Here is a 14,852-nt window from a genome sequence, read left to right as displayed (position 1 = left end):
ATCTGGCTGGAACCCGTTTATGAACCGACGCATTGTAGACAATGCACGGAGCGGCCAGTGCAGATTCTGTTGCGGGCGACATATTTGATGTTCCCCTAAAGGCCAGTCAATATTATGTCATTATTACCTATACAAGGCATTTTAGCAGAGAGATAAAAGTCATATTTCGCTCGCTCCTTCGCGCAGGCACTAATCCGCGTTCCGTTGAGCGCGGTGGCCTGGGGAAAAGTAGGTACTTCAACGCAAGTAACCGGCCTCTGCAGGCACAGCGCATAGATTTTGGTTCTACATAATTAAATGATTAGAAGTAGGATATAAAACAAATATATTAGGCGTTTCCTTCGAAAACATAGTGGGAATTATTAATCCTCTGGAAAAATATTAATTGCCAGACCAACCTCAGATAAAAAAATCAATTATACTTCCTCAAAGCCTGATATATATTAACCCGCTGATTAACGTACAATATCATGCGCTGCATCACGCAACGATTAACGCGCCTTATCACGCGCCGATTAATGCGCCATATAAGGCACTGTATCACGCGCCGGATACTAGTAACGCGCCGCGCTTTTTACACTAAGCCAATTAAAACGCATGAAGAATTTTGTGTAGGGTATGAATGACGCATTTGACGTATGTTTTCTACAAGCAAGTTTTTGTTATCACAAAGTGATGCTATTGTACAATTTTTATTTTATTGACCTATACTTCATCTTAAATTGTATTTGATTTTTTTTTTTATTTGATCTACATTTGTGATGGAAATGAAAACAAAAATTCTTGAACTTTGAATATTTGAATCTTCCAGAATTTTTGTTGACATTGGTTTGTTTTATAGGTTGGAGACAATCATAATTCACCAACAGATTGGTATAACCATTTCTTTTTAAGACTGCAGTTAGGATTTCCGTGTGTGTGTGTTAGTGTGAGTGCGTGTGTAATTGTGCTTATCTGTTATGTATGTATTCGTGAAATTTTGTTTTATTTCTATTTTTATTACGATATTAAACATGTAGGTTTAAATCAGCGCGTGTTAACTTTTAAGTACAAGTTATTGTTTGTAAGGGGATAATCGAGATAAGTAATCTTACTTTTATACCGCACTCTAAATATTCCTGTATTATGTCAATATTTTCCAAGTTTCTTTCATTTATTTTAGTGGAAATCAATCATTAAAACATAATCAATAACACTATTTGAATTACAAGTATGAACGAGGTTATTGAAGTGTACACTGAAAAATAAAGTGCTAATTTAGCACTTAAAGAGCTTGTTAAATGGGTTCTTGTACCGTTTGTCTTTATCCAGTAGATGCTGAATCAGCAATGTTCACAGCTGTGGAAAGAGCAGAACAGTAGAAGTAGGTTTTAGAATCCTCTATCTCCCCCCAAGCCTTTGGCACGACGAGAAGTGATGAAAAACGAGTCAGTGGCAAATATTAAATTCCTGTCCTAAAAGCAATGCCTATTTTGAAAGGCTCCTCCAAACAGTAAACTCTAAAAAGTAGAAGAAAAGCAAAATGTAACGTCCAAATAACTGCAAACACGAACACCAGCAGGAACAAAAACGCGTAAAACAGAAACTCCAAGAACACAAAAATGATGTCATAGCACGCTAGCGAGACATCTCGTAATTCGAGTGCCATGCAGGACTACCGGCCCGATGGAGAGATCGCCTGGGCGAAGGAGCTGGGGTGGCAGCAGGAGCGATGCCGTCATCCTCAGGTGATGAAGTAGGAGGAGGCGGTCGAGCAGCCACCGAAGGGGAAGCTTCACGAGGAACTGCAGCTGGGGCAGCACGGCCAGCCGGGGATGACAAGACATCAACAGGGTCTGGTTGGCGGGAGTCATCAGGTTGATCCGTCACCGGTGATGGACAGGCGTCGGTGATGGGCCCAGGTCGCTGTCGAGGAGACGGAGTGGGCGCAACCGGACACGGGGATGGTGATGGTAGTCCGCCAGACACATCAGTAGGTGTCAAGATCGACGGGGCAGATGGGGTGTTCGGGTAACTTCGGGCACGAAGGTCATCGTCCACCGTCCTCGGCGGCAAGGGCCGATGGACCGGAGTGTAATGCCTCAGAAACTTGCGATTCCTTAGTGTGATCCGGCCGGATCCATCAACATGGACTAGGTATTGGTCATGCTGCCGTACTTCAATCACCACGCCGGTCTTGTCCTATTTCAGAGGATGCGGCCGTGGTTGCCAACAACAAGTGGAAGAAGCCGTTTGGTGTGTTCCTTCCAGCGTTCTGCTCCCTTCAGGTGACGGTTGCGAAGGGTCTCCTCCCTTGCCTGTAAGGTCTCGCACCAGGTGTTGTGTGGCTTGTATTTGCCAGGGGCAATAGGAATAAAGTCCTGGATCGGGTGGCCAAAGACACACATGGCTGGGGAGAGCTTCGTGTCCCTGTCTGGGGTGTTGCGATACTGAAGTATCGCCCGTTGAAAGTGATCCGTATCAAGGGAACCAGTAGTACCCGTGTTGCTCATGATAAGGCGCTTGATGCTCTTCACAGCAACCTCAGCTCGACAGTTGCTGTGGGGAAATGCAACAGAGGCAAGATGATGGATGCCCCAATCCGAAAGGAAACGACGTGAAGTTACCACTGTGAACTCAGGGCCACCATCAGAAGCCAGCTCGTCGGGAATGCCTAAGGTGGAGAAGACACGACGGAGACATGTGATGAGTCCATTCGCCCCCTGTACAGACCGTTCGACGACTGGCCAGTTCGAGTACCTGTCCACTATGACCAAATAGTTGCATCCTTTGTAATGAAAATAGTCTGCACAGATACACTGAAAGGGGAAGGCCGGCGAGATCAGGGGAGCCGGCGGTGCACTGGGATTGGATGGGGCTATCCGGTTACACTGAGTGCATCCTGCACGTAGGGCTCTGACTGCGGGGGTGATGCCAGGCCAGAAGACAGAAGCATCAGCACGAGCAGTCATCGAGGTAACTCCTTGGTGAGCAGCATGCAGGTGGGTCAATATTTTATCCCGGAGGGAAGGAGGAATGAGTACACGATCATTGAAGAGGATAACCCCATCAACCAAAGAAAGTCCATCGCACAACTGGAAGTATTCACGCAGTGGGTGGGGAAATGCATGACGATGCGCAGGCAAGCCAGACTCGATGAGTTCAAGGAGGGTCTGCATGTGTCATCACTCGCTGTCGCAGAACGTACTCTATCCGATTTAACCGATTTGAGGTGAATAGAGTCCAAGGCACACATGGCAGAGGATAGTGTGCAGACTTCAACAGAATCAGTGTAAGGGTCCGAGGTCCGAAGGCCCCCCATTAGCGTCGGTGGGTGCAGAAATGATAGGGGCATGAAACCAACCATGGCTACGTCATTTGGGAGGTGCAATTTCTCTGCCTTGCCTGTAGGGTGGCGAGAGAGGCAATCTGTAGCTCGGTGACGGACGCCAGGGACATGGAACATTCTGAACTTGTACCACAGTGTCTTCTCCTTTAGATTCCTCAAGCGGGGATTAGGGATCCCCTCCAAGGCCCTATCGCCGAAAATCTTGAGTTGTGGCTTGTGGTCCACGGCAATGATGAGATCCTCGCATCCCAAGACGAAGTATCGTACCTTGTCAATGGCGGCCGCTACTGCTAGTGCCTCGCCTGCCACTGGGGCGTAGCGGGATTCAGCAGCATGAGTATAACCGACTCCCTACAAGTGTTACCTTCCAACCTGTGACACAGCAGAAGTATATAGTGCCATCGCAGGTGCAGTGTTTCTGCAGAAGCCAAAAGCCAATGCCATCCTTAGACCAGTCCGTTGCCAGGCAGGTCGGCCTTGCTGGGGTCAAATATCCTCACGCCATCTTCGATCTCGCCGGCAATAACAGCCTTGGAGTCTTCAAAGGCACGCTGGAGGGCAGTAGTCCACACGAATGGCGTACTGGGCTTCAGCTGACGAAATGGTAACATCTTCTCTGTCATGCTGAAGGCATACGATACTTGGTTGACAAGCCCAAACCATGACCGCACATCAGTGATATTAGACGGTGCTGGGAAATCAAGGATCGCCTGCAGGTATTTATGGCATGGCCGGACACTGTCAGGTAGTGATCTCGAATCCTGCGAATTCGACAACATCTGCGCCAAGTGTAAATTTGGTAGGGTTGAGGATGATCCCTTTCCTACCACAGATGTCTAGCCACTCGACTGCTTGGAAGAAGCTGTCAGCTAATGTGTCCGCCCAGAGTAAGATGGCATCAACACACTTTGTCTTGCATGGGATGGCTGATACAATCTCGTCGTATCGCCTGGTGTAGCCGTCACGTGAAGCGATGTATCCCTGAGGCGCGGTTTTGTAGCGGTATCTACCCAGGGTGTGATGAATGTTGTGAGATGGCGATCTTCCTGGCAGATGGGTACACTGTGGTAGCCATTCCAAGCATCACAGACAGTCTTCTTCTTGCCGTGTGGAACTGACCTCGGTTGGAGAAAAGGGGATTGAGTGTGATGTGTCTCGCAGGTTGCATGAGTATTGAGGGCCTGGAAGTCGACAGTCCTTCTCGGTTTGCCATTCTTCTTGGCACACACAACCATCCTATGGCACCAAGTGACAGGCTCACTAACAGGTACAGGTTCAAGCACACCCAGCTGAACATCGTGATCTAACCCAGCCTTGACTGCATCCCGCCAGTGGAGTGGTACAGGCACGGGGGTGTGATGTGCGATAGGCTCTGCATCGGGGTCCACCATCAGTTTAAGAGGAGGGCCATCCATCAAGGGTAGTGGTTGATGTTCGCAAGTGTTGAACGTACTACTCTTGTAATAATCAAGGAGGTATTGCTGGAGCTTGGCATGGTTGTCCTCAGTTGCCGGGAAAGGTAGTGAGGTGGGAGGCGGTAGGGGCAATCTACGTTGAGGGCAGTGGCAGGCACGTCTTGTATGAGGCCCCTCAAGGGTTGCAGCCGTGTCCGGCAGGGGTGGGTCTCGTGTCGCACCCAGTTGTGGGAAACTATCTGAGATGATTCCAAGGCCAACACAGGCTTCCCGGCTGAGGTAGAGCTGATCAGAACTGTCTGTGACGTAGGTAAGCTGTCTCGTCCGGCCTCGGGCACCCGTGCCAGATAGACACAATGGAATGGCCCCAAGAATCCTGACGTCCCCTTTAGTGGCAGTCCGCATCTTCATACTGACAGGGATGAGGTCCCGTTGACGTAATCCAAGGCGGCGAACTATCTTCATGCCTGGAATTGGGCAGGATACGGTAGGCATGGTGGTAACTAGGCAGGTTTGAACACAAAAGCTGTGAACATAAATGGGTTCTTGTACCGTTTGTCTTTATCCAGTAGATGCTGAATCAGCAATGTTCACAGCTGTGGAAAGAGCAGAACAGTAGAAGTAGGTTGTAGAATCCTCTACTTGTGCTAATTTTCTAGTTCAAAATTGAATTACTCAATCAGCACTATGAAGTGCAGTCACTATACAAGCTCCTTAAGTGATAAATTAGCACTTTATTTTTTAGAGTGTAGGCTGAATCACAATGTAGGCCTGCATGAAAAAACAAACTGAAAAATAAAGGTTCGTGTTTGTGCCTTCAAATGGGACACTTAAACCACCGCTGTGTGTAATCTTGCCCACGAAGTAAAAAGGGGGCAAAATGTACTTGTTATCGCTTCCTTTCAGAAGTGCTAGTCTGCGCCATATTCAGAAAGGTGCCACTTTTTCACCTTCCAAGTTACTAGCGTGATATTTTAAATTAAGAAGGCTTTATCTCTATATCCTTTGGGTGCATACTCTAGCTAGCTACAACACTATTTAAAGGTTCATAAATGTACATTAGTACCTACTTGGGGTGCTGCAATTGTACCAACATTGAAAGTTTCAATTTAAATCGCTGTATTCTGGGTTGCGGAACGATCATGCAAGAAGAATTTATGATTTTCCTAAAAGCGGTGGTGCCTGGGGCCGGGGTATTGTTGTTCAGAAAAATCTGATAATAAAAAACAATATGAAAAGAAAAAAGTTTTCACTCCAGGATTAAGGTGATTTATGTCACGAAAATTCATAGGGTTTACTTGCATGCGTATGTCCGACATTTACTACCACTACAAATAATTTTATGGCTTTCAAAGTGGGGTGGTTGCACGGGCCGGATGTGCCCCCTGGATCCGCCGCCATTATCACGCTTTGAATATTCGATTCAATTTGTGATTTAGCCAACCATAAAGAGTAGGCCTACCGAGAAAACAAAAAATAAACACGAAAGATACGCGTGAACAAAATTGTGGTGATGGTTCGCTCGGAGAGCCTATAAAACAGAACTTCTCAAAAATGGGGTCACTATTATAAATGTAAACATAGAGGGAGGACTACACAAAGAACATATTGTTACAATTGGTTGGCGTTCTCGCAAAGGAAACAGACATGACCTCAAACCAGGGGCGGATCCAGGATTTTCCAAAAAAAGTGGGGGCATTTTTTTTTTTACACAAAAAATATTTGATAAGCAAAAAAAAAACAATCATTACAAAATGGAGGGGCCTTTCTGTTCCACGAAAAAGATTGACATGAAAAAAAATTCCTCTCACTTGCGTATGCATGATATATTCCCATAAATAAAACTCATTTGGTGCCTCTCGAAGGGGGGGGGGGCACGGTCCGGATGTTCCCCGACCTGGATCCACCATTGTATCAAACCTAGGGGCCGTTTCATAAAGCTGTTCGTAAGTTAAGGGCGACATTAAGAACGACTGGTGATCCTTTCTTACGCGCTAAACCATCGCCAGTGAATAGTTTGGTATATACCATTTTACCACGAGAGTTGATCACCAGTCGTTCTTAAAGTTGCTCTTAACTTATGAACAGCTCTATGAAACGGCCCCCAGGTTTTTCTTGTGTCGGATCCAGGTCGGGAAACATCCGGCTCGTGCCCCCCCCCCCCCCTTTGAGAGGCACCAAATTAGTTTTTTTTATGGGAAGAGATGATCACCAGTCGTTCTTAAAGTTGCTCTTAACTCACGAAAAGCTTTATGAAACACCCACCAGGAATGATACTTACACTGCATGGAATTAATGCCAATATGCGTTGAGGCATCATTGATAATGATCATAACAGTATTAATATTAGGCCTATAGACACATTCGCTGGCTTGAGTTATTACTTTGCAGAGATTACGATCGTAGCGCATGGCCCTGGGATGCGGGGGGTGTTGGGGGGGGGCTTCAGCATCCCCAAAAAAATTTAACCCGGGTGAGGTGAATGGGTACCCGTAGGAAAAAAAATCCGTGAATGCTTCAGCTCCTATATGGCAGCAATGCAGCTAAAGCCGGGGTAATAATAGCAGCATTTTGTATCCACAGGCAAAGAGCGCTTGATAAATCCAGCTATTATTATTATCATTTTCTTTAATTCAGTTCAGCTCATATATAGGTGACCATAAGAGACAAAATATCGTGTCCACAATTCCGAAAATACTTTAAATCTTTCTGTAAACAAACACCTAAATCGGGATAAATTGCCAAGGAATGGCAAACTTTTGCTTCTTTGAAATATTTGTATTCTCTTGAGCCCTTTTCAATAAACAACGTAAAATCTAAATACAATGCTGCCTGACGTATTATTAAAAATGTTAATACACAAATTTGTTTTGTCATCTCTGGATGCTACGGCGGGATTCGATGCAGACGGGAATACTGTTTCTGTTTTTTCCAGACGATTTATTTTTAAACAATCAAGATTCAAGAAATGACTTGTATCTCTTTTCCATCACAAATGTACATCAAATAAAAATTAAGTACAGATCAATTATTAATCATTGTACAACAGTATAAATCATAATAACAAAAACTTTTAAAAATAATGTCAAACATGTATGGATTTTTTTTTTATCTGATGCTTGTGTATGAACTAGGTAAGTGTTTGGGGTTCAACGTATCACCAGAGCATGGGTCTAAGTCAAAGTAGTAGGTCCATGATCAGAGCAACTAGTCGGGTAGATATGATCAAAATTATTGCATGACCGTCAAGTTGGGTATGACTGCGATTTTTTTGCTGGAAAATGTTGTATGGGGTGTCTACTTCAAGAATCCGACGGGTGCCACCTGGGCACCCTTGGGCATTGTTTTTATTGACGTCATAATCCCCGCCCACTTTTTCACATACCTCTTAAATATGAATTTCATATTTTAAGGGGTAAACATGTCATGTTTGGTATCAAATTAAATTTATGGATCACTGGACATTTAAATCACACATAAGTCAGTAAAGGTCATTTAAGGTCATAAAATTGCCTTACAAATGTAATACATATCAAATGTGGAACATAATTATCATGTTTTAAATACAAACAAGTTGGATATTATGTGAATTTATTGGCAAAGGTTAAGCTGAGGGTGTGCGTACTAAGAATCCGACCGGTGCTACTTTGGCATCTTGAGGAATTTTATTTTTGTGACGTCATAAACCACACTAGTTTTTTTTAATAAACATATCATGTTTGATATCGAAATAAATCAAATTCAAAATAAAATATACAATATATGAATCACTAGAAATTTAAAACTTTTCCAGGGCAAGTAAAGGTCATTTAAAGGTTATAAAAGGTCAAACTGGGCCTCAAATGTAATTACTGCAACATATAACGTGGAATATATCATGTTTGGTTGAGGGCGTGTATATTAAAGAACAAGTCCACCCCAACAAATAATTGATTTGAATAAAAAGAGAAAAATCCAACAAGCACAGCACTGAAAATTTCATCAAAATCGGATGTAAAATAAGAAAGTTATGACATTTTAAAGTTTCGCTTAATTTCACAAAACAGTTATATGCACATCCTGGTTGGTATGCAAATGAGGAGAGTGATGACGTCATCCAATCACTATTTCTTTTGTATTTTATTAAACGAAATATGAAATATTCTAATTATCTCCTCATTGTCAAGTGAAACAGTGATTAATTCCTCCCTGAACATGTGGAATTAGCATTGTTTAATACTGATTCAGTAAAGTCGGTCCCCATGGTTAAATCTGTAAAAAAATGGAATATTGTATAATTTAAACAATAAATCAAAAGAAATAGTGAGTGATGGACATCATCGGCTGACTCATTTGCATGTCACCGACTTGTGCATATCACTGTTTTGTGAAAAATAAGCAAAACTTTAAAATGTCATAACTTTCTTATTTTACACCCGAATTTGATGAAATTTTCAGCATTTGCTAGTTTGATTTTTCTCTATTTATTCAAATCAATATTTTGCTGGGGTGTACTTGACCTTTAAGGATGTGACGGGTTCTACCTCCTCACTCTTTGGCAATATCTATTTTCTGATGTCACGAACCACGCCCACTTTTCACATAGGCCTATAAGTAATTATGACAGAATGTGACACTTTATAGAATAAACCTATCGTGTTTGGTAACTGATTTAAGCTTGTGGCAATTAAAATGCAAATCTAAAAGTTACAAGAGATTAAATACATGACAAGATCACCTAAAATACAGTTATGTTTATAATGGTAAATCAAATGATGTCAGGCAATGTAACAAGACTTTAATCAAAACATGTAACATAAGCTTGGTATCGTATCACCCGTTTTCCTACATGAAATAAAATTGCTGTGGTTTTGGGGGGGTTTATAGTTTTTTGGGGGCATTTTTTTAGTTTTCTGTAAAAACATATTAACTATAATCAAGGACAGAGTCATACACGGTAAGTAATGTATTACACACAATTTCCAGTTTAAGATCAATCATGTTGGAGCCACCAAAGAAATTACTTCTACAACACAAATTCACATTTTTAGACAAGTATCCAATTAGACAAATTTGACATTTTACATCATCCTAACTCCACTGCATTTTGTTCTCTCATTCATCTTCCAGACTGATTTCCCCCTCTTTAGTCTCAACTGCATGTTCAGTTTTCCTCGTATTTAGAATGACACAAATTTAATTACATAACATGGTGGCCCCGATTTAAATCCACATGGAACAAGTTCTGATAATTCCTTGGAAGTAACTTATGTGCTATGAACAGGTACAGGAGTGCCCTCCTAACTTATACTTCCCATCCATACATGGGAGGCAAGTTGCAGGGGAGTCATTCTGATCAGTTGCTCTCCAGATAAAGCTCCTGATGAATTGCACCTCTTTTGCTGACTTGTCAGTGGGGGTAGGCTCATGATCTTTGAAGCATCTGACTTATTGCTGAATAATGTGAAGTAGTGCTAATTAATTTTAGAGAGACCATTACATTTGTTGTATAAGTTTAGAAAGGTGAAAAGTATAAATATTACACCTTTAATTGATCCAGTCCACTTCTTCTGCATCGGGCTCTATTATATTAAGATCTTATTCGATCAGCAAATTTAGAGTGGAAAACTTTCCCTTGCCGAATTGACACAACATGATATCACAACCTGATAGGGAATTATCTGTGCAAAGCTAGCATTTTTCTCCAAACTTCAATGCCATACCTTTAATGTCAATTACTTTTCCATCAGTATGCAAAAGACTTGTATATCCAAAATGAGAACACTGTTAGAACAGAAATGTCAGTGTCGTTAGAGAAAAATTATATATGCTTCTACTGCCATTACATCTTCAGAAGATAGCTGATAGTACATGGAACAGGACATTGGGTTTACCCGTACTTGTTCATGAACAGTGGCTGTTCCCGAGGAACTTTCTTCTCGATACAAGTCAGCGTCACCCTGTTCTATAACTTTTAAGGATTACAGCAGTTGCTGGTCGGCCGTCGAATCATATATTTTATAGTTCATACTGCAAGTGTGAATGGAAATAAGACAGCTCTGGCAGAGGCATGTAGTTGAGGTTGTTGGTGAGGGGGAATCCTATGAGCATCTGGTAGAAGAGGTATGGTACAGAGTGTAGTTGTGAAAGGAATATAACATGACATGGTGTAAAATGTTAAATTGATGTATGTTATTTGGAATCACATGAAATGATTTGATACAAAATTATACTTTCTATTAAACTCGCGCGATCATCAAACTTTCACGCATGTAAATGACCTAAAGGTCACCTTTGAATGTGCTTCATTTTCTTTCTAACCTTTAAATGTACAATCCATTTTCCATAAGCTTTAATCTGATACCAAACATGATATGTTTATTTTGTACACTAATTAAGAGGTTGACCTACGTGAAAAGGATGGTGTGGTTTATAACGTCAGAAAATTACGTTGCCCAAGATTGCCAAAGTAGCCTTCGTCAGATTCTTAATCTGCACATCCTCAACAGAACTGTCAGCCAAAAATAGACCTACATAGATAATGCCCAATTTGCTTGTATTCCAAACATGATATATTCCAAATTATATGTTGCATTACTTACATTTGTGACCCAATGTGACCTTTTATGACCTTAAATTACCTTTAATAGTCCTGGACACGTTTTAAATGCGTAGCGATTTGTATTATGACGTCAAAAAAATCCTAAAGATGCGAAGGTAGCATCCATGGTATTCTTAATATGCACACTCTCAAACTTAACCTTTTCAAAGAATGCATATTCATGTTGATGCCATCACCATCACCATCATAGCCATCATCATCACCATCATCGCCATCGCCATCATTAGCATCACCATCATCACCATCACCTTCATCACCATGTCTGTGATGCGTTAGGCAGGGACAGGTCCGAGTTTGCTTCCGAAATATTGGGGTGGTGATAACAGATTATCTTCCCGTGATCACTTAACTAGTTTTCAATTCAATTCAATTCAATCATTTTATTTTCCACTTTCAATTTCATATTTACAATTTTTGATACAATTGACATAGTAACATATAATCACATTTGAAGTACATACAAAAAAATTGATAACATTATAAAATTACAATAGACAATTATCAAATCGAAATATAAATAATTGAAAGGGAGGGAGGGCCAACTGATAAGCAGAGCTTGTATAATGTAGGCCCCCCTAATGTTGTAATTACGTGTTTATAGCAACTGAATTGCTCTTTTGTAAAAACAAACAAACAAACAAATAACAATATTTACATTATGTAATATATACATTATTATACAAATCATATGCATCATATTAAAAAATATTTAAAAATATATGAATCACTCATAGTGTATACAAATTATTAAAGGTTTCCTTCTTAGCACTGAAGGCTTAATTTGTAATTGATGAATTAAATATTTAGTAATAATTCAGGAGAAATGATTTAAGTCGTTTTTTGAACATTTGTATAGAATTGCTTTGTTTTATATCAATTGTAAAAGAATTCCATAGCTTAGGACCCATAAAAATAAACGTTTTTTGAGCAAATGATGTTCTGTTCAGTGGTAAATGAAAAGAGTTTGCTTGGCGTGTGAAGTGACTATGAATCGAACTATTTTTAAAAAACATATCAATTAGAGGCATAGGTAGTTGTTTAGTATTAAGCTTGAACATAAACTGTCCAAGTTGAAAAGTGTACAGTTCTTTAATTTTCAGAATTTTATTTTTCAAGAATAGATTATTTGTATGTGCCCGGAAATCTGCATTATTTATTACACGAATAGCTCTTTTTTGCAATATAAATAGTCTATCGATCAGCCAAATTGTTGCATTACCCCAAGCAATAAGTCCATAATTTAAGTAAGGGAGGATTAATGTAGAATACAAGGATAACATAATAGTGTGCGGTAAGAATTGTTTTAATTTACCAAGGATCCCAGTATTTCGAGCAATGATTTTGCAGACATTGTCCACGTGCGGTTTCCAGGAAAGCTTGTCATCTATGATTAGCCCAAGGAATCGAGTTGAATCGAGTTGAATCGAACTGAACTTACAATATTTTATTATCATATTTCAGTAGCTAAGTAATTTCACTTTTTTTAATGTCTTAACATAATTATTTACAGTATTTTTATCATCATATTTTAGTAGCTAAGTTTAAATATTTATATGTATTTTGCATCATGATATTATTGTAACTTTATATGTTTTTTAACCTTGTTAAATCAGGACATTGATGTAAAACAGCAATTCAGGTGATCTTTTTATCCTGTATAGTTATTTTCTAATAAATAAATAAATAAAAATAAATATAATACCTAACTTGTTTGTATTTAAAGCATGGCATGTTTCGCATTATATGTCTTACTAACATTTGTAAGGCATTTTGACCTTTTATGACCTAAAATGACTTTTTACTGACCTAGGCGTGATTTAAATCCCAAGTAATCCATATATTTGCATTTGATTTTTCATTAGCTTTAATTTGATACCAAACATTACATGTTAATTCCGTAAAATATGAAAATCACATTCAAGAGGTATATGAAAAAGTGGGCGTGGCCTATGACGTCAATGCCCTAGGGTGCCCAGGTGGCACCCGTCGGATTATTGGAATAGACACCCTATACTACAACTTCCAGCAAAAAAATTGCAGTCATACCCACCTTGACGGTTATGTTAGGTTTCTACTTGACTAAACTGTTGTTGGGAGATTGAAGCCTTTACCAGTGAGAAAAATAGCCCAAATCGGTAACCCCCCCCCCCCCTTTCAGACGTTATTGCCGATCGTGATAGATAATTGCACGGCGCTCCCACTGACACTTCTCCAGAACCATCAAGATGTGGAACACTCTCCCAGTAATTGTTGTGACAGCACCATCAACCGAAGCCTTTCGTCTACAACAGACGAAAGGCAACAACAGCTAGATCCATACCTGTTTTTACTTGCACCATGTATATATTTGGCACATGCACTTTACCCTTGTGACACACACTTCACCACGTTCTGCCAGAATATTCAGGATTGAAAGAAGCAGACTACACAGAAGAAGAAGAAAAAAAAATTAGAACCAGCGGTACACAGTCAACAGTCTCAGGGATCGTATATATCGCGATTGATCGCCACTCGTGTCTTCATTAGTGCTATGAATGAGAATTCGTGCGAGCATCTCATTCTGTACAGTTACACCAACGAAATCAACTCCAAACAGACCAAATTGGCAGAAATGTAAACGCATAGGTAGGTCTGGGCCTCGTAAAAAAATTGCGATTGGTCTAATCAACCACAACTATGGAAAGCCAGCAACGCTGTAATTCATGTTTGTTCGAATATTTTTTAGATATGATGTATACTCATACATCGTTGTCTTGACAACTCAGCATGCTGTCCCTTTGACTACAAAGGGACATTGTACAAATTTCCTGGAGGAAAAATTATGAAAATGATGGATCAATCATGACTGGGTCGATCACAACTCTTTGTAAAACTGGGACCTGGCAGCGGCGTTACAGGGGTCGGTGGCAAGGGGGGGGGCAAGAGCCGAAAATTTCCCGGTCATATCATGGTATGGACAGGCGTAATGGTGTAATGAGCCGACTGTTTTGAGAAGGCCAGATATCGTGTATCGGGCAGAATTTATCTTTTAAAAAAGTTGCGAGCGAGCAAAAAATGTTGACCTTTTTGATACAAAAATCCAATTTTGTGATAGATTTTGACATGATATCCAGAGAATAATATATTTCACACTTCTCTCTTTAGATTCATTTTTTTGTGGTCTGTACACCACTGCGAACATGATTCTTTGCGGCAGTAGCGCGAATAGTAAAAAAAAACGAGGGGGCGCAGTATAGCACATGTGCTAAAAATCTGATTTATATAAGTCTGGAGCGAGCGAAGCGAGCGAGAAAAAATCATCCTTTTCATGAGAATCTATAACTTTGAGCTATTTTTTGACATTATATATTCAGTAAATAAAATCATATCCTACACTTTTCCTTTGCCTTTCTTTCCTCCTTTTTTGTTCTTGTTTGTATAACTTTTTGCGGCCATGGCCCAACCCTTCCATACGCAGTGCTGTGCGGTTGGGGGTCCGGGGCGGAGCCCCCGGAACTTCTTGATATCA

General features: G+C 40.7%; 1 protein-coding gene across 1 annotated transcript; it reads right to left on the bottom strand.

Annotated features, from left to right (window-relative positions):
- Positions 1-1,617: 1,617 nt before the first annotated feature.
- LOC129278213 (uncharacterized) lies at positions 1,618-2,951 on the bottom strand. The gene is made up of 2 exons (XM_054914422.2): positions 2,214-2,951; positions 1,618-2,181 (listed from the first exon to the last, which is right to left on the bottom strand). Exons 1-2 carry the CDS (start codon positions 2,949-2,951, stop codon positions 1,618-1,620), a joined length of 1,302 nt encoding a protein of 433 aa, XP_054770397.2.
- Positions 2,952-14,852: the final 11,901 nt, after the last annotated feature.

This window comes from Lytechinus pictus, chromosome 15 (genome assembly GCF_037042905.1).
Source record: "Lytechinus pictus isolate F3 Inbred chromosome 15, Lp3.0, whole genome shotgun sequence".
NCBI classification, from domain to species: Eukaryota; Metazoa; Echinodermata; class Echinoidea; order Temnopleuroida; family Toxopneustidae; genus Lytechinus; species Lytechinus pictus.
This window is presented reverse-complemented; position numbering and strand designations above follow the sequence as displayed.